General features: G+C 28.2%; 2 protein-coding genes across 8 annotated transcripts in view; one reads left to right on the top strand and one right to left on the bottom strand.

The window, feature by feature from the left end:
- Positions 1 to 14324, top strand: part of LOC107444057 (putative sodium-dependent multivitamin transporter) — a 32686-nt gene extending 18362 nt beyond the window's left edge. For 2 of the 4 annotated variants that reach the window (XM_016058117.5, XM_016058116.4), the window contains 6 exons: positions 1402 to 1597; positions 4755 to 4909; positions 7615 to 7805; positions 9604 to 9707; positions 11554 to 11684; positions 12914 to 14324. In XM_016058117.5, coding sequence (XP_015913603.2) covers positions 1402 to 1597; positions 4755 to 4909; positions 7615 to 7805; positions 9604 to 9707; positions 11554 to 11684; positions 12914 to 12943 — 807 coding nt within the window. In that variant the 3' untranslated portion in view covers positions 12944 to 14324. The remainder of the gene's footprint in view (positions 1 to 1401; positions 1598 to 4754; positions 4910 to 7614; positions 7806 to 9603; positions 9708 to 11553; positions 11685 to 12913) is intronic. The other 2 variants (XR_015434585.1, XR_001584073.4) reach the window with 2 other exon arrangements.
- A 94-nt stretch (positions 14325 to 14418) lies between these two features.
- Positions 14419 to 21804, bottom strand: part of LOC107444056 (putative sodium-dependent multivitamin transporter) — a 41831-nt gene continuing 34445 nt past the window's right edge. For all 4 annotated transcript variants that reach the window (XM_087165673.1, XM_087165672.1, XM_087165671.1 and 1 more), the window contains exons 11-13: positions 21069 to 21178; positions 18328 to 18438; positions 14419 to 14857 (exon numbers count right to left, since the gene is read on the bottom strand). In XM_087165673.1, coding sequence (XP_087021799.1) covers positions 14811 to 14857; positions 18328 to 18438; positions 21069 to 21178 — 268 coding nt within the window. In that variant the 3' untranslated portion in view covers positions 14419 to 14810. The remainder of the gene's footprint in view (positions 14858 to 18327; positions 18439 to 21068; positions 21179 to 21804) is intronic.

Here is a 21804-nt window from a genome sequence, read left to right as displayed (position 1 = left end):
AAGCAAAAATATTTTTGACGCCCTCCTCCATTAAGGATAATAATAAATATGAGCGGAGTTAAATAAATCTTATTTACGATTTTAAAAATAAATCAAAATCTACACAGGGCCCTTACGCACCTGGAAAATTTAAAAGTGGTAGTAATTTTAATGTCAGATATATTTTGCCATCTAAGTGTTGAAAATGTAAATGCCGGATTCTTAAAAACCATTTTTTGGTTGGGGGAAGGGGCAAAACATCTGAAAAAGGCATTTCAAATATCATTCATATTAAAAAAATTTTTGTCACTCAGAAAATAATGTAGTGATCAGAATATATGAAAATCTGATGGTGTAATGTCGGGCAAATCTGGAGGGTAATTGGAGACCCCCCCCGACTCATAATATTATTTTCGGGGATTGTTTTGCACAGTGTGGTTTTGAATTATAGTGTAAAATTGGATGATTAAAGGAAGCAGTACTTCAGTCTCTTATCATAATAACCCGACATTACACTGTCAGATTTCCATATACAGATCGCTATAAAAAATTTTGTGTTTTGAAAAATGTTTAAATATGGATGATGTTCAAAATGCCTTCTTAAAATATTTCGCTCAAAAATAAAATAAAAAAAGGGGAAAATAACATCGCATAAAGTTTCTTTTTCTTTTAACCTAGCCTTACCACGCACCGGAGCCTCCTTTACTGGGAGCCCTACGCAACCACTTATCAGGCTTACATCTCGGACAGGCCCTGATAATATATCGTGATAACCAAATATTCATCTGGGCTTCGAATTTTTATTCTTCTAAACACATTTAATTATACCAAATAAATGCTTGTTAATTAAATCTAAATGTCATGCGTTCACGTTCTTATAAAACTTTAACATGACAGAAAACACAAAAATTTTTAGTGTGTAAATATATAGTGCCTATGAAAATTTAAATCTTTGAAATTCTTTCATATTTTCAAAAATATTTCCAATTCCCTTTGTAAATTTTTATCGAATCCTTATATTTTGAAATTCATGTAGAGAAATAGAAGCACGAAAATAATTGGAGAATTGATAAGACAATAGAATATTTTCAGTTGCAAAAAAACACAAACATTTCCCGAGCGTAAATATATATTGCCTATGAAATTTTAAGTATTTGAAATTCAATCAAATTTTCAAAAACACTTGTAATTCGCTTCGTAAATTTTTATCGAATCCTTATATTTTAAAATTCATGTAGAGAAAAAGAAGCTCGAAAATAATTGGGGAATTAGTAAAACAATAGAATATTCTTAGTTTACATACTTTTTATATAGAATAATTTTTATTAGCATACTTTTAATTTACATAAATTCCTTCGAATAAAAATTACTGAAAGATATTAATCACATCTGTGGTAGTTAGATATTTTTTGCTTGTTTTAGATAATGCCATATTTTATAACGAGAACAATGCAGGCTTATCCAGCGTTGCCAGGATTGTGCATAGCAGGAATTTTCAGCGCATCCTTAAGTACCATTTCATCTATTTTGAATTCGTTAGCTGCTGTAACAGTTGAAGATTTTATCCGTCCCATGAGGCCAAATATCTCTCACGAAGTTTTGATAACAAAAATTATCTGTGAGTTTAAGTACTGAGTAAGTATAGCATTTACAGAGAAACTGAGAAATTATGAAATGAGACAGTAGGAGATGAGAGCACAGGGGTCCGTTTCGGTTGGAGATAAATAAGACAGCCTTTAGAGCTGTAAAAATTTTTTAGCAGTCTCTTACAGAAAATACAGCTATTTCTAGCGCTCAATTACAGCTCAAATAACAGTTTAGTTCACAACGGATCAGAAGCTTTGAAACCTCAGACGCTTCAATGAATTAATTAGAAATTCACAAAGCAGAACACTATTACAGTCACAAGCAGATTAATACTCTCTACTACTTTACCCTGCGGGACAAACTCCTACTCACAAAGATTTGGCAAGGAAACCCCGGAACCTTCGACACGGTTCAAGAAAATTCTCATATAACTCCATAAATATTTTATTTTACAACCGTCGTTGAACAGCCGACCCAATTTCATGGGTTTACGACTACTTAAGTTCAACTCCGTAGCCTTGTAATTTTAAACCAATCCAGAAGACGAGGAAACTCCTGGATTAGTACCCCCAGAGGTATTGATTTGTTGTGGGAACATGGAGGACTTTGAGACTCGACAGATTTAACGTGCATCAGTCACCATTTACTACACGGGGAGTCTTCGGCCGGCGAGGATCGAACCCACGACCTCTTGGATATGGGCCCAGCGCCCTACCGACCAGGCTATCCCGGGCCTCCTCCATAAATATTAGTCCTATCATATAAAAACTCAAAATTTCCAGGAATACCAATTAGTTGGCGATCATCGCCAAGTTAGATCATCGCCAAAATCACCGCCAAGTTAGCAAAAATATCGCCAAACCGACTCTTTCGAAAGAAATACGTCATGCGTTATTTTCTTTCTAAATACTTAGAATTACAATGACAATTAAACTGTTTATTTAGAATCCGTTTGAGATATTTAAAATCATAACAAAAAAATTTTACGAAATTATACGCATTTTTCCAAATTCGTAACAACACAACTGTTCTTTATGGTAAGTTATAAAAATGATATGGAAAACTTTCAAATCAGCAATAGGGTGAACCGCAATAACTGCTTTTAATATATATTTTTACAATCTGTTAAGTCAAAATAAAAGGAAGCATTGGGTGCAAAATTCAATATTTAACTGGAAAAAAAAAAACTTTATGAAAACTGATAAATATCTGAAAAAGGAAGTAAAAAGACCAATCTAATTGAAAAACGGAGATAAGAAAATTCTCATGTTTCGTAATCAACCCAGCTTTGATGTTTTATAAGCTCATTGTCCAAAAATATTAAAGGTGCTTCTATATGACCAACCTTAATGTATATTTTTAGGAACTTTGAAAAAGATAATGTACTGAAATAATAATAATAAATATTAAAATGTCAAAGCATATTTTTCTAAATAAAAGATAAAAAAAATATTTTTCAAATCTAACGAATAAAACTGAAAAAGGAGAAAAAAAATTAAACCAAAACTTGTGTCATTGCCGAAGCACACTGAGAAAAAGAAAGAAGTGTCCCTTAGAAACCCCCTCATATTAATATGGCAATTTAATCCGTTTTTGAGGACTTATTTTTTACCCCCATCTGATTTTTTGTAACCTTGTTGCTTCCTTATACTTTTATTATAATTTGCGATTTATTAACATATGAGCAAATTTTCTTACTTCATTGCTATCGAGAATTTCAAAAATATGCGTAAAGTGTTGATTCGGTAAAATGTAAATTTGGTAATGCAAAATGTACATTTTTTCTTCAGTATTAAATATTGTTGGAGAAAACAAGCATATATATTTCTGATAATTATATTTCTGATTGTTAAATTATCTTATACATAAGATTTAGAAGATAAATATTTTTTGTCATAACAGTAAGTGAAAAAATTTTTGTCGCAAATCTTTAATCTGTATACAGGTATATTTTATTCATTGAAATATTTTTATAAAGTATTTTTATGAAGTATTTTTGTTAAGAATTTTATCACTTCGTTAAAACATTTTAACCAATCTATTTTATTTCAAATTTGTCTTTTTACATTCACGCTTCGATAATGCCATAAAAAATTGATTTCATTAAAATAAAAGAGATTTTCTTTACATTAATCTTTGCTATATCTAAGTTCACAAATTTTTTATTGTGTTCGTTGCATTTTAAGTATTGTAAACTCAATTTTTTTAAAAAAATATTATTTTAATGTTTTCTTTTCGCACAAAATTACATTACATTTCTCCAAATTAATGCTCAAGAAACCTCCCGCACTCCTTTTACAAATACATAGAAAAGAAAATACATGATTTTAGAACATGCTACTTTTCACAATTTTATATATTTTTTTATAACCGTCGTTGAATTACCCATCCAATTTTTAGGGTTACGGGTGCTAATGTTTAACTCAGTAGACTTGTAATTTTGCACCAATCCAGAAGACAAAGAAACACCTGGATCAAGTATTGGGAGAAATTTGCCAATGTGGAAGACTTTTTGATGGTACTGTCCTGCATTTGCGTTACACGGAAAGGAAGATCATGAGAGCCTTCCACGGTTAGCCTGACGGCAAAGGGACTTTAACCTTTGATCCGTCTACCACTGAAGATATTTTACGTAAGCACTGTGGTTGGTGTAAGTCGGATGTGGATTCATATCGGCAAGCCTTCCCTGGGATTTGAAACCGGTTCAGCTAAGGTGAACGCCATATCTCCTGAGATTCAGAATTTTAGGAACAATCACCAAAAATATTTTTAAAAATGATTTAATATTCTTAGAAAGTAAATAAATAAGTGTGGAGCTTCTGTGTTATTATGGCATGTGTGTTTGTCTGTGTGTAACAAATATTACTTCGATTGCGAAACATATCGAAAACGTTTGTTAACAAATATCAAATGCATTCCAGATGCTCGAAAATATGTAAAACTTAGATAAATACATTAAATGAATGTAATGCAACTTAACTTATAAATTTAATAAAGCATTTTTAAACTTTCCTAGCCATTACTTTAATTTCAACAATAGAATTATGTAAATAGAGATAAGATTTTTTAATTTGCAACATTTAAATTTATTTAACATATTTGTGTGTTTATTTATTGTTGAATAGGTTTTTTATGAAATCTTTCTGTTGTCCACATGTAGATTTAATTGTACATTTATTGCAATATAGGTTTTTTATATGGAGCCATATGCATTGGCTTTGCTTTTGTAATGTCATCTATTGGAAGCTTAATCAAAATGAATGCGATAATCTATGGAATGTTCGCTGGACCTAACCTAGGAGTATTTATTTTGGCAGTTAGCACAAAGGCTTCTAATGAAGAGGTATGTCTTTTTAATACTTTCATACTAAAATATGCAAAACATATTTTAATCATTTAAAAACAAAATTATTATTTTTATTTATTCCTTTTTCAATAAACAAAAAGCATTATTATAATCTGTAATATTTGTATACCACAGCCTTGAAATGATTGCAGAATAAAATCTATTTTTAGAGATTCCTTTCACATTAGCATAAAATTCGAAAACCGTTATATGATAGCTAATGTTTTAATTTCATTAAAATTCACTATTGTTTCTCATGCTTTCTTCAACGCCAACAGATTTGAATGCATAAATCTAAGAAAAGAGCTTTAGTATTCAATTTAATAAATTAATAGCCATTACATGGAATCCTTAACCTTTCCATTTACTTTATATTATTTAACATCCGTCGTTGAACAGCCGACCCGCTTTCGGGTTTACGACTACTAATGTTCAACTCCGTAGTCTTGTAATTTTGAACCAAACAAGAAGACACGGAAACTCCTGTATCAGTACCCCCAGAGGTATTGATTTGTTATGGGAGCATGGGGGACTTTGTGACTCAACAAATTTATCATGCATCAGTCACCATTTACTACACTGGGAGTCTTCGGCCGGCGACGATCGAACCCACGAACTCTTAGACATGAGCCCAGTTCCCTATCAACCAGGCTATCCCGGCCTCCTTAACTTTTCTTGGTGAAAACTGTGCTAACGTAAACATGACACTCGCCTGTTTGGATTTCTGGGTGAATTGAAGTGTCTCGTGGTGTTTAGCCCTGCAGCCACAGCCTCCGGGCTATTTTTCAAACTTATAATTTGATAATGTATTTTTATATTTAAAATTAAGATTATTCTTAAATTTGAAGCTTCATAATTTTAGAAAAATGAATCATTTTTATTATTTAAATTTGATTCTTCATTTGATCAGTTAATCTGGTAATCACATTCTGGAGAATAAAATAACTGGACGAATGCATAATGGTAATTGCCTACAATGATTCATCAACATTTTTCAACTATTGTTAATCATCAACTACTTTCTTCAAACATTAAATTTTATCAGCACGAAATCAAACTTTTTCAAAACCAATTCCTTTTTTTACTTCCGTTAAATCATAGATTTACAATACACGATTAAAATTACCAAACAATATTTCGGCCAAGTGTACAAACAGAGTTTACTATGTCATAATTACTCTGAAAATCCAAGCGGTTTGGCTGAATGAGCTTCGTAAATTTTTTTTTCGCCATTTGTACGTGATATGGTTCTAAAAGTTGGCCTTAAATTTCACCCTACCAAAGCATAGACGTTCAAATCCATCAGACATCGCTGGAGATCCAAAATGAATTAAATGATCATGATGGAGATGAATGGTCTGATGTACAGATCAAAGCTTTCATACCAATAAAGAGATTTAGACCCATCATGACCGTTTTCATAACTTGGAATGTTTTTCAAAGACAAGTTTTTAAAGCTTTTCTCTAAGATAAATGCCTTGAAGAAGAACATAACAACGTAATCTCTTCTTAAAGTTTGTTGGAAAACACGTGCTCTCGATCAAAAGAGGTAACTTGCCATGGGTTAAATAGTATTGCAACACTTAAGTATTAATCTGAATCTACCGGTTTCAATTTTATTTTGAATCCAGTTAAAGTATAAGAATGTTTAAAAAATTATATGAATTCGATGAAATAATATATTAAATATCAAACTAAAATAAGTGTTTCTTATATATTCTCCAGACACTATTTCTCAATCAAAACACAGAAAATCAAATTGACTTTTTCAAATAATACGGATAGTTTTTAATCAGCAGAATGTAACATATCAACAGAATTTTGAAATGAGATAAAATTTAAAAGTTAATTTTTATGAAAAGTAATGATTCTATAATATACTTTTTTTTTGTAATAAAATAAGAAAAACCTTAAAGGTTTAACCTTAAAGGTTTGAAGTTTATTGCGCACAATATATATAATTGAGACTTGCTAAAACCTTAAACCCAAATTATAAAAATAGAAAAAATCTTTTAAAGGCATTCACTATGAATGATCCAGTATTAACACTCCATAGAAAAAGAGACCAGGGACACGTCATTGATCTTTTGCCGCTTTCTTTTCTTTTTAAAGAGACGCTTAGCAAAAATTTTCAAACATTTAGATGAATTTACTACAGCTCATTATTTTTCATTTATTTATCTTTTTATGTCTCTTTGAATCAATCATGTTTATTACCTTCCTGTCTAAAGGACATGCTCCTCGCAAAAGAATGTAACATATCATTGTAGCATTATTTTTTTAATAAAAAAAGAAAGATTGCTAAACGAGTTAGAATGTCATCATCAAGTAAAGATAAAAATAAAAGTTTGTTGTGTTCAAAAAAAGGCATTGAAACGGAATTTTGCAACTTTGCAATTAATTTAATCCTTCAAGTGACCAATCGGCCAAATTGTACTGAAATTTCCCTGATACACGTACTACTTTTCAATAAAATAACATGGAGAGAAGACCATTGTTGATTCAGGAAGCCTACATCTGAAATTTCAGAATAAGCAATGTCTAATGTTCAAGGGGTTAGACTTAATTATAAATTTCCAATAACTTCTGTTTTCATAACTGTTTATTTTCTCGTAAAAAACAACTTTTTTTTAAATTATAAAAATATACTTTTGTCTGTATTACATTTCATAAGGTTGTTGCAACTTGTGTTTTGTTGTTAGGGAACAATCATTGGATTTGTTACAAGCCTTGCTATTGCTGCCTTCTTAAGCTTCTCTCCAAGGAAAGAAAAATCAGCTCTTCTTTCACTATCAAATGAATGCCCAGAGTTTGATATAATGAATTCAACGACTGCTTATAGTTTAGCTCCTACTTCTCAGCCGACGAATTCTACAATAGAAACTCCAGAAGAGTTAAGTATCCTAAAAATAGTTTTAAAAAAAGATGAATTTCTTAATTTTTTTTTCAGTACTGAATTAAGCTTACGGTTTTGAAAAAAAATTGTAACAGGAAATGTAACAGTTAAATTTAATCAACAATTCTTTCAGCAGAAATAAACAAACAAGGTTTTTCCAAAGTTTCTGATCTTTATTGATAACTTAATCGAGAGATTATGTACGTTCTGCAGATAGTAAACATTTAAAAAGGAAAAAAAAAATATCGAAAAAAATCATATGAGCATTTTTTGGGACCTTATAATGAACGGAAATTATGTTGAAATATATATTTGAAATATCTGAAAGAAACAAGAAGTAAGTTGTTTTTAATTAATTTACAATTTTATTACCCACATCACCCACCTGTCGAAAAAATCTGAACTAATTACAGAAACTCAGGATAGAAAAAATTACGTCTTATAAGAGTTAATTCCAAGAATTGTTTATTAAACTTTAACCGTTTTCCTGTAATACATTTTAAAATCCATCAATATAATGTAGGTCTTCTATAGAAGTTATGGTGGGATAAAATCTCAAGCAAAAATACTTATTGTTTTTTGTCAGAACTCAAATACATAATTCAGCTTAAATACACAAGTGGGCGACCTTTGTGCTAAAATACAAACTAAGGTAAACAACGGTAAAGAGCACAAAAAAATTATTATAAGCAGAGAGCTGTTTCGGATGCTCAAAGGGCAGCCTTCATCAGTGCAACATAACTTTTCTGTTACCTTAGTTTATAATTCAGCTTATCGTAATATCAGTAAACAACTATGCTTCAATAACAATTATGTAAATTGACTTTCAATAATTGACTTTTAGTTTTTTAGTCTCTTTTTAATAATTTAAAAAAAGAAGAAATAAACATAGTTTTAAATGAAAATGAGCATTTTTAAAAGTACTAGGACAAAATAAGTTGATTACAAAAGAATTTTTCATAAAAATAATAAGAATTGGCTACAAAAATGTAGAAAAGAAATGTACTAAACAAAAGAGAACAATTCAAATGTGCTGCCATATGAATACGGAGAAAATTAATCTGGTAAAATTACCGTATTGTACGTAGCATTTCTCGTAAAATAAAAATTAAATTTAAAAAAGCATAATTCAGATAATGAAAATTAATTAAATGTAACTAAAATATATTGTATATAAACCATTAAATATTTGATAACTTTTGTGTTCATATGGTAACTGCCCGTTATGGTTCCGGATATTCTGGTTTTCTAAATTAAAATACTTTTTACTATGCATTTAGTAAAAAATTAAAACTGAAAGGTATATTAAATCAAATAAATGGTTCTTAAAATATGTTCAAAATTACTAGATAAAATTAAAAGACCATGACTCCTATTCCTAGACGCTTCGGTATAAACTATCGAGCTTATTGTTATTCCCATAGCGACAGAAACTGGGTGAGTTTTAAGTTATTCTTGTAATTTTAAAAATATTTTTTCACTGCGCATAATTTTCTACAAGATTAACATGCTTAAGAAGAAACATTAGAAGGTATTCTATTTGGCAATGGAATTTTTCGAGCTAAGTCCCAAGCCATAGGCTCATGGCTGATGTTGCGTGAGACTTTATAACAGTAGAGACTAGACGTGTAGTCATTGTAGGTTGAGCTGTATTGTCGCATACTTCACATATATTAAAAAATATTAGTTGGTACTTTACATTAGAAATGCATAGTTTTCTAAATGCACTTCGTTACTAATTTTTATTTTATTGTTATATTGCCGGTTTAGATTTTTTTTTTTTATATTTATGTAGGACGCTGCAGATTCCTATATCTTACATGTGGATTTCTAGCATTGGATTTTTCATCTGTTTGATTGTAGGATATTTTGCAAGTATTATAATAGCATTTTTTAAAAGTACGCTCAAATTGAGTTTCTTTACTTCTGTTTAAATTTACTTTACAAAAGTTTCTCTTCGACATACATGTGTTTTTCATGAAAGGGAGGGAAATAAAATTTTAACTAAATAAATTTTCCGTAACTAATTAGAAATAAAATTTTCTAATTAGTTACGGTATCTTATATCATGAAAACCCGCACTCCAAAGTATTTTTATGCTATTTAGTACGTTTAAAGATCAAGTATTCAATTTATTTCCTCACTTTTCTTTAACTCTTCTCACCTAACGCTCTGTATAGAAATAACTTGAAATATTCATGTTATTAAATGAATTGATTGACTTATGAATGAATATTTCTTGATAAGACCAGGAGGATACTTATTTATGGCGATAACAAATATCTACATTCATGTAATTGTGAAAAGAGTATGAAAGGAAATTGATTATTTAAATATGCGTTGTGGACCAACGATTATTTAAAGGGTAGTAAAAAAAAAGTTATATAGTATATTCCAAATAAAACGCAACCCACGAAAAACGATGAATAGTGCCATACCTGACTGAATTCTGTCACCAAGAGCACCCAGGATAAGAGGGCGTATTCAGAAAGATACTATTGGTTTACAAAGGATAGCACCCTCATGCATGCATCTGCATGAACCATGTCTTTTCTTAAAAAAAATTTTGAGATCATCTGATTTTCAAGATACTGTGGCTTCTCGGAGTCTGGACATTGATTATTGGGTTTTATAAGAAAATTGTTTATTATACAGATTGTCCAATATCCATTGCCGAAATAAATTCAAAAACCTAACAAGAAATCAAAAACTCACAAAGGTTGGTTAATGTCTTCGATAATCTTGTTAAACTCCCCAATTCTTATAATTTGTTAACTGACAAACTTGTAGTTTGTGTTCAATTACTTTTCTCAGTGTACCACATTTCGTTTTATTCCAGACATAGTGCATCAAATACAAATACACTAAATACAGATTCTTAACTTAGTAGTTATTCATATTGTTCATTTTTATTTGTATTTTCCATTGGAAGTTTTCTTAAATTTAAACTTCTGGGAGCATTAAGTGAATTATGAATAAGTTTTTGTAATATTTGAATTTAAAGAAAATTCTACAAAATTATTATAAGCAGAATGAAAGAAATGAATGAAAAAATTAATTTTAATTCACTTTGAAGGAAATGTCTGAAACTTAATGTCGCAAACCTAATGAAAGGATTACCATTTCAAAACTTTTTTCTCATATCCTAAGATTTGAGTGACTGTCAGTGTATAAAACATTGATGCTAATCTTTAAAAAAAACTTTTTTTAATTAAATACATACCTTTCAACATTTACGCTTTATACGAAATGCATTTTTAAATGCAAGTTTTAAAGTATTTATAATTTTTCAGAAACTTTTAAGAGAACGTAAGAACATGATTAGAATTCAATCTGACATATGTATTAAAACTATTAAAATAGAGTGCTGAACAAAATTCTTTGAATTTTAAACAATTAAAATATTAAATTCTTCTCTTTTCTGCTACTAAGAAAAATATTTTCTAAAACTAAGGACCTTCTGTTGTATATGGAGAGTATAAAAATGAACAGTTTCATAAATCCCTTTGATAAACCTGCAAACAAAATATATATCGCCTGTGTTTTATTAATACCTTATTTTAATTCTCAATATTGTATATGACAAATTTTTATAACTGCAAACGATAAAATATTAAGATTTCATTTTTTCAACATGTAATTTCAATTTTGTATATAATACTTTCAAATTTATTCTTAATTTTAATTGATAGTTTTGATTTATAATTTACATATTATTTTCTTATTCGAGAAATTTATTTTTTAGAGAAAAAATACGATGTTCCTGATATATACTTAAGTCCTGTACGCACATGGTTCTCTAAAAGGGAAGCCTTTGAGAAAGAAAATAATTTCGATAGAACTTCTGCCGTTGCAGACAGCAAAAATGATTTTCCAGTAGGTATATTTTAATGTTATCTGCAATAAAAGTTACTGCTTAGTATGTGTACACTATATACTACTACTACTGCTGACAAAAAACATTACATTTTACTATATTTTCCATACGCGTGTCAAGGTTTGTAACTCGTCGAGAAACTCTAGAGCAGCAGTTTCCAAATTTTTTCGGCTACTAAATAATAAATCTTCGCCTGGCAGAACCCTGACTTTAAAAACGAAATTAATGAAAACAATTCTGTATATATTAACCATCAAAACACTAATTTTTTCATCGTTTTATCATTAATAATCTTAAAATCGGCTATATGTTCCGCAATTGAATTTACTGTTGAATTTACTGTTCAAAAATAATTGCATTAAGCGTATAAAAGGGTTATTACGGAAACATATTTATTTATCAACGAGTTTAGTTATTTTATTTTGATCTGAAAAGCGCAGTGTTAAATACTGCAGTGTTAAATTTTTATCTAAAAGCGCAGTGTTAATTGCACTTTTTTTATAGATATTTCATATATTTTTTATATGTACCTTTTCATAACTATGCACATTTTTCTTTCGAAAAAAATTTTTTTTCTCTGCCATTGGCATTTTATATTAAATAGTTTTGTAATAATAAGTAATATAAAGATTATTGATTCGATTTAAATATAATTACAGATTTCAAAAAGGTTAAAATAATAAACTATTTTAAAATAGTCACGGAACCCCTTTTAACTCTATTACCATGCTACCTGAGGGTTCTGCTGACAACCAATTGGGAATCGCTACTCTTAAGAAAGGATAGAGCTGTTCAACATGAAAAAAATTTAAGAGTAACGAGCAGCTTTGATTGAATATTTACTTAAAATCTATTTTTCTATGTATTTCCGATTTATATACATTCGTGTCCTCTATATTAATTATTATCTTTGTATGCACAGTTTTAATTTAATTTTCCTAATCCAGTGTAATTAATTTTGTGATTGCTCAGTAATTGTATTAAGGTTTTTTTAATAGTTCGAAACTATATACATTTCTAAACATTTATCCGCCATTTTAATTTTTGTTTACTGTAAAAAAGAAGATATTATAATACTTTAAGAAATAAAAGCGACAAATAAAAATTCGAAGAGTATTCTTAAATTTTTTGTTTTAATTCCAGTTTTAGAAATAATTTAAGGGAAACAAAACTTGAAGTACATAAAATGAATACAATTTCAATATTTAAATTTGTTTTTACTTTTCAGGTTAGCTTACACCAGGAGACCAGGTTTTAGGACAGTCAGTGATGCATAATCTAAATGCTGTTTTTAAAATTTTTATTAACAATCTTGTACTAGGTTTTTGAAATTTTTAAGAAGCAAATAGTTTTGTTATAAAAGAAAAACATAAGCATTAAAATTTTTTTTATTCTATGCAGTGCTTTAGTGGAATAATATAGATACTACTTAATATTTCAAGCTGTTATATTTTATCTTTTAAATAAAATAAATACTATGAATTTAATGACAGCAAAAAGTGATTAAATTGTTAGAATGTGAAATTAAGAACATTTTTTGCTAGTCTCTTTAATTTAAGAGTACTGGTCTGTAGACTTGGTCAGTTTTGCAGATATTAGAATTTCTTTAATTAAATATTTTGAATATAAATCTTTACATTTAGGGAAATAGAAAAATAATCTATGTCTGTTTCTTATTACATTATTAATAATTATACATGAAAAAAGATTTTTTATAGAAAATAACAGAGGATTTTTCTTTTCAGAAAATATTTTTTTAGTATATCGGAATTTGAAACTTTACATATTCTTACTTAAGTTTAAAAAACTTCTTCTGTATTCTTATAATTTGTATAATAGCTGAGGGGTTCAAATTTCTACTAGTATATAAGAACATTTAAAATCATTTTTTTTTTTTTTTTTTTTTTTTTTTTTTTTTTTTTTTTTTGCTCTAAGAAGCATGTATGGTGAGAGTATGGACGTTCTGGCTATACGGGAACACCCCAAAAAGTGAAAAATAAAATATTGTCTTATAATATATGAGAAAATTTGGTAAACGCAGTAAAATTTGGAAATTTTATCATGGTACCTTAGAAAAAGGCATAAAAACCATTTATTTGATCAAATTTACTTTTCAGTTTTCTATTTCTCTTTGTGTGGTAATAAGGTTTAGACTTTTGAAAATCAAAACTTCTGTTAAACCAAATTCTGTTAATTTTACCAAAATTTTTTCTCCACATACAATGAGATATAGGTATAGGATCTATATATAAAGCATTAGAAGAGAAACATACTTTGTGCTCCAGTTCTACAACGAAGACTGAAATAAGTCAACTATAATCTCGACAGTAACAATAAAATTAATGATGTTCTCTTGTGTGACTAATGAAGAAAACGGTTAAATAAAATTTTATTAGTAAATTATATATGCAAAAATAATTTTTTTTTTATGCTTTGCCATCATATGTGTATTTTATTATTGTTTCTTTTTATAGTTAAGCTATAGAATGATTTTATTCAATGTATTTCTTGAAAAGACGATTTACAAGTGTTCACAAGAATGTGTTTTTTAAAAATTAAGAATATTCCACTGTAAATAGTATATATTTTTTTATTTTGTACTCTAATTTTAAAAATAAAATTTTCTAATTTGTTGGTTTTACAGTGTTATTAATTCTTTAAAGGGAAGCTAGTCACAGATACACTAAAGAAAATGAAGTGCACGTAATAAATACAAGAAGAGAAATTAAAAAGTTTCTACATTAAGTCATTTTTATTCAGGTAAAAAAATAATTACAAAATTATGTAACATAAAATATATATACAAGGTATTCCGCAATCACAAACTTTCATAAATATTTTAAGGGTTTTATTCAAAAAATTAAGTTTAAGAGTACTCATATTCGGTGCTTAAAAGCTAATTTGCCTTCCAAATGTGGTTGCTTTTCTGTTACTTCTTTAAACAAGAACTTTAAAAGTATATTTTCAGAAAAATATACTTTTATATAAACACTCTGAATTTACACATCTGCAGAAAATATGCCTGGAAATTATTTTACAGTTTTTTCTTACGCTCTCTTTGTACAGTTCTATGCAATACTCTTATATAATTCAATTAGAATTGGAACTGCATCAATTGTAGTCATTCATAAGAAATTACTATTTCGTCTAATCACCTCCATTTCACTCAATTCTGAAAAAAAAATTCATTTTTTTAAATAAAAATTTAAAATTAATCATTTTGACTTAGAATGATATGGGTGTTATTTTTACATTACTTCCAATTATGAAAATAACTTTAATTGGGTTGAAAAATATATTTATTTCGCAAAATGTGTATATGTTACCGGCAAAGTATGAAATCCGGCATTGTATAGAAAGACTAGGCATTGTATAGAATGCCTAAAATTAGCCGACTAAGTATGAAAGGATTTATATTTCACACATTTCCTAGGCATTCCATAGATTGCCAGATGAGAAACAGGCGAAGTATAAAATACATCTCCGATTCGTTTTAAATATCACTTGGCAAGACTCGTGACTTTTAACGCGTGGCTCGTGACTTTTGACTAATAACAAAAATTATTTTTTTACTGTGCTACATGGAAATGGAGGATTTTAATGAAATTTACATGGAAATTCAAAATGTCATTCAAGCCTGCCATGTTGCAACAAGTAGGTTAATTTCACATTTTTTATATGAAAATTTTGTTTCTCTTAACAAGAAAGGCTTAAATTTTGTTTTGCATAACTTTTTAATTTTCTTTCCACATTTTGAATAAATTTTTTTCAATGGCACTCTCATTATTTTTTCAGAATAATATTTTTATTTTTGAGAAATGCATGTTACTGTGAATGACCGAAATCGGTAGTTTACATTTATTCGATATTTTAATACTTACTAACGATAGATTAGAAGAAACATCAGTATAGGGTATACCGGGCAGTGGCACTTGACCTTAAAAAAAACATCAGTGTAAGGTATGCCGGGCAATGGCACTTAACTAGACCGGGTATGATGGGATCTTTGGTAAATGTCCGAAATATATACTAGGTCTAGTTAAGTGCCATTGCACGGTATACATTTGCCCGGTATACCTTACACTGATGTATTTTTAAGGTCAAGTGCCATTGCCCGGTATACCTTACACTGATGTTTTTTTAAGGTTAAGTGCCACTGCCCGGTATACCCTACACTGATGTTTTTTTAAGGTCAAGTGCCATTGCCCGGTGTACATTTGCCCGGTATACCCTACATTGATATTTTTTTAAAGTCAAGTGTTATTGCCCGGTATAAATTTGCCCGATACTCCAAACACAGATGTTTGTTCTAATCTATCGCCAGTAAGTATTAAAATATCGAATAAATGTAATTATATCCACGAATAAATTAGTATCAAATTGGATGTAATAAATATTTCGGACATTCACCAAAGCGACTATGTGATTGTCAACATCATTCACCGGTGAAAGTCAACTACCACCGATTTCGCTTATTCACAGTAATATGCACATCATTTACAGAATAACCTCATCAGGACGTTTATTTCATACTTTGCCTAAATAGCATCCGGCATTGTATAGAATGCCTAGGCATTCTATACAATTCCTAGGCAAAGTATGTAATATTTCTCACATTTCATACTTTGCCTAAAAACGTCAGGCATTCTATACAATGCCGGCGTTTCATACTTTGCCGGTAACATATAAATCAAATAGTCACTAAAATTTTATTACTGTATCAAGTTATACTATTTTCAGATTTATAAATTCACACAAAGTTTCGATTTAAAAATAAGTATACTAGTTTATTTGACATAATGTAAAATTACTTATATATTTATATCAAATATCATATCCTACACATAATTAAATTGATGTTTTGACAATGATTAGATTAGATTTATAAATGTATGTATGTTTTTAAAAATATATATTAGTATTATAAATGCGTTAAATAAATGAATGAAACAAAATGGGACCATCCAAGAGCTGAATTTAAAAATTTATTTTTTCAATATTTCGTAGCCCACTTGTTTGAGTTTCCAGTATCAGATTGTAGTAGTATTTTGCACAATAATGTTTTCTTTAGCTGTTGTTTTTTATCAATTTATTTTATAAAAATACTTAATTTTACATTATTTCTTGGTTATTATTTTGAATTATACTTTGATTTATATTCATATTTTTTTGCTATCATGAAACTACAACTCTGATGCAAATTGCTGTTCTTGTTTAATAATGCTTATCTAAAGTGAACGTTGCAGAATATAAATTTATGTAATTTGTAAAAATAACTATTTATTAGTAAGGTCTATAGACCGACTTTTTAAAAACGATGTTGCTTATTAATCTATTTATTTTTGGTACATTTCACATTTTGACATTTTTTTTTCAGTCGTTTATTTTTTAATTATTTTTAATAGCAAATATTTAGCTGAGATGTAAAAGGAGATAAATATTTTAATTATGTCAAAAATTTTAATTTTCAAAATTTAAACATTCCATATTCTCGAGTTTCATTTTTTTTAAATATTCTGAATGAGTAGAAAATTCAAACATTATTTTAATCGATTAATTATTTTCTGGAAGAAAAGTATGTTAAACTGTTGATCGCACAGATCTCTTCAGATTTTTTAAAATTCTTAAGATTTGCAGAAACAAAATACAAAATATTTGAACAAAAAAATATGACTATTGTCGACGAAACTAACAAACTTATTAGCTGAGAGTGATTCCGTCGTAATAGATCAGCAGTTTTAGATTTAAAAAAATTACAGTACTTCGTTTAAAATGCACGCAAAAATTAATTGAAGCATACCAACATTTACAATGTAACCCTAGAAGCCATACATATGCATTTATTAACGATGAAATAGATTCTTTAAATAATTATAATTAATAAATGCGTTCGTAGTGCCAGAAATTACCCAGTTTTTAAATACCTCCACATTTAAGCATATTAATTATAAAAATTATGCACATTTCAATGTAAAAATAATGCACTTATTTAATGAGAAATCAAAAATTTTACTTTAAAATTTTAGCTGCTTCTTTTAAATCTGAATTATTATTTATGACAGATTTACGTCTGTAAAAGGAGTACATTTTTACCGTATTTCTTAGTAAATAATACAATTGACATTGTGCATTATATTGGATTGTGTTGAATGGTTTGAAGTAAAGCAGTCTGAGGCGGATTTTCAAGTGAAACGAATAAAGATAAAAAGATAAAAATATCTTTAATCAAGAAATTTATTTTGCAAAACGAAAAATACGATAATATTGGCATGGAATTGTCTTAAAATGGTAATTTGTCAATAGTAACTAGCAAAATTCTTAGATGCGGTCGAAATTGTTAATTAGAATTTCAACTTAAATATTGTTAATGCATCTGATTTTTTCTAGCATGTCCAATAAGAAAACGGTTCTTTTTGATTAGCCGGGGGCAATCAAATTCAACGATTTTTCTTTATTTTTTAATATTTTATTTATTTACTTGAAATGGACGTTCAAAATAAAAAAATACTCTCTGCTAACTGAAGAGTATCAAGAAAACTAATTTCATAAAGATTACTACTTTAGTTCTATTACTCTTAATTTTTGTCAGCTCTATCCGAGCACTTGACATGAGGCAGAAATAAAATGTACATTTTAACTTACCATTTTTGTTCTTAATAGCTTCCGATACATGGACTGCTTTTTGAGGCTTTTCAAAATAGAAATATTTCACGAGAGGACTGATAAGTTCTGGAGCAACTTGTTCTGTTTTACCTGAAACGTAATTTAAATATGTCGTAAATTTACTGTAAATGATCAACGCATTTTCATTTGAATTAAATTTTTCAATAATGTAAAACAAAATTTCCTTTGAAACAATTTTTAAACAATGAACTAAGTATCAATTTCATTATTTTAAAGAAGTTTACTGTCATATTTTAATTGAAGTACTAAGTTAATGGGATCGTTCTTGAAAAAGAATAAATAGGAGTCATTTCTTTAACTCTTGAGTTTTCTTCAAAATAAAAATTTCTAAATCCGTGCTCTTATTTGCCTTTTCATTTCCATAAAAATTACTGTTTTCGTAAAAACTTACATTGACAAACTCCCATAACCTATTAAATGGTAATTCAGGATGAAGGATTCGAAGAAGATTCTTCTATATCCTTAGCCAGGCATTAGTAACTTATGGCACACGTGCCAAATTTTGTATCGACACGTTTGGCTCATTATATACAATTTGGCACAACTTAATGGAACTCTGCACAACTCAACAAAATTCTGAGATAAGGATAAATGGTTCTATTATGACGTATTTGGTTTTATTATGAGATAAATAGTTTATTATTGTGGCCTACATACTTAATCAAATGACCACTAATAAAGTTTTATGTTTTCGATTTTCAACGTTTTGGACAAATAAATTTGTGCAATAACACTATCGTGTTGTGTGTGTGTTATGTATCAAAATTGCCCATATGTCACAGGTCAAGTTCATTGTTACAAAAAAATAAATAAATCTAAAATTGTAAAAAAACTAAGACATTTATACACAGTAAAAGAATCTGCTTAATTTACGGTTGGAAAAACAGTCAACTCGGGAAAAAAATGGCTAAATAACAATTTATTTTATTGTTATTTAACCATATTTAAACAAAACAACCATACCATGTTCGTAACCATAAAATAATTACTGGAAAGTGAAAGCAAGCACAGAAAATAATCTTTAAATGATCTTTAAAAACATTTTTAATCTGTTAGGGATTGGGGAGAAAAATAGATTTTTCAGTCTATTAAAATAATTATTATATCAAATAAGAAAATGCATAATTAAATTTCAGATCTAATAGAAAATAGCTTTTTTTTCAAGAACATTTTGAGTTAATTCACTTCAAATTATAAGATTCTTTTATTAGTTGCTTCAAAATGCCACTACTGATTAAAATCTTAATTGAAATGATTTCTTACAAAGAGCAAATTTTAAGATTGAATATTGTTTAGGAAATTGAAATTCGGTTTAAAATTTTAAAAAGTGTTTAACTATTATTCAATGTAGTTAAATATATTTATTTAAAAAAGCAATTGATGAATGACCCCTCACCATTTTTACATTGAATTGTTAATTGGATAAAAATCATTTTAAATAAATTGAGTAAGGAGCTCAGCTTAAATTCTATCCATAATACAAGATTTGATTTTATCTCCCAAAAATAGTGAATAAGTAAGTGACCCACAATTTATCATTCTATCATTCATGCAAAGGAACATTTTCACTATTTTTTTTTTATAATATTATTCACAAGTCGTATAGGTAGGATATCTCTATCGTTTTTGAACAATTTGTGGATGACCACCGTTTTTTCAACAAACGCAGCTTTGAATCGACAAACAGAGAGAGTCCATAAAAAACGGGAATTTCTTACATTTCGCAAATAATGGACAAAAACTATAATTTCCCCTAAACAGTTTTTTTAAATGAAAAATAGAGCTTTTTTAATGCAGAATTTTCAGCTATTTTCATAGCGTAACTTTTTACACAGTTAGGAAAAAATATATAAAAAGAACTATTTTTGAATTCAATTGCTATTAGAAGTAATTTAAATTTTATTTTTATGTATTTTTCACGGGATCAATTAGAATTTTTCTAGTTTAATAGGAGTCGTTTCAAAACACTGCAGAGGAGCCACGTGAATTGGCTTTCAGATGGCTGATAAATTTGTTATTTAATAATAAATTGTCTTCCTTTTTAGATCAGATAAATAACTAATTAAAATGGTTAAAATATTTTTGAGTTTATTTCTCTAAATGCACAGCGGTGAAACTTACAGAAAATGTAGCAATAATTTTATTTTATTTCGCTGATTATTTTTATAAAATATGAAAAATATTAAAAACGACTGACTTTTCACACGTTTATCTAAATTGTAAAAAATATTTTAGTATTTCGTAAAATAAATTCTTTTTTGTATTTTTAATACTGTATTTTAAAAATGCTCAGAGTTGGGCAAAATAAAATTTTCATTAATAAATTGTAATGAAATTAATATATGGAATGGGGATAAATTTATAAAGACTTAATTCTCGATCTTATGTTTAGATAATATTTTAATCATGTTTTATAATATTAAACAAAAGTTTAAGCATAATTAAATAAACACGTAAAAATATTTTTTTTAAATTTATGCTAATCTATCAAAACTCCCAAAAAGTAAGTGATTTCTACAGTTGCATACTAGTGACAGTGAGTGATATTTTTCTGTATTATTTAATAATATTAAGTATGAGTCTAGAGTAATAATTTTCGGATTTTTTTGCAGTAAAAAAAAATCTTCATATTTTGTAGGGTTATGAATATAGAACATTTATTTTAAAATTAAATATAATTTTGAGTTTAAAATACTCACCTTTAATTAAGTTTAAAATAATACTTGAAAAATATCCAACTACGTAGGCAATGAAAAACCCTATTGCTATCAGCCACATGAAGGAAATTCTATAGAGCGGGAATATATCACTGCAAAATAAATGAAATAAAACTCATCCACAAAGTTACATTTGACCATTATTTTTTAAATGTTAAATACATAAAATGTTTTAATACAAAAGCTAGTAAATTTTACAAGATTATCACCATAATAACTCGTAATATACATTGTAATAATAATTATCTGCGTATCACAACAGGTGATTTACCCATGTATTATGATTTACTGAGTCAAAAATTAATTCTATTTTAAAATAAGAACAACACTTTTATAATTATGTGCAAGATATTAAGCAACGATGTACAGTCCGCAAAAAAAAAAAGATATCACCCTGAATAACTTTCGTTCTAATGATCCGATTTTCACGAACTAAGTGTCAATCTTAATGGTTCCTGGGGGTGACCTCAAATATGCTAATTAATTAGTGCTAACTATTAATTAAGTTACGAAATCAGACACAAAAACGTACTTTCTCTGAATAAACATATATTTTTTTTACATATTTGGAATCTAGACACTTGAATTAGGGGGGGTAGACAAAATTTTAAAACAATTGGGTCGTAAATTGGGTTGCAATAAAGGTTTATATATTTGGCGATAGTCCAGAAAACCGCCAAAAAAAGTCGCCTGCGCAAATAAATATTTTAAGATAACC

The sequence above is a fragment of the Parasteatoda tepidariorum genome, chromosome 6 (genome assembly GCF_982258835.1).
Source record: "Parasteatoda tepidariorum strain Cologne lab strain chromosome 6, Ptep-v5.0, whole genome shotgun sequence".
NCBI lineage: Eukaryota > Metazoa > Arthropoda > Arachnida > Araneae > Theridiidae > Parasteatoda > Parasteatoda tepidariorum.
The sequence above is the reverse complement of the archived record's forward strand: the minus strand, read 5'-3'. Positions and strand labels throughout refer to the sequence as shown.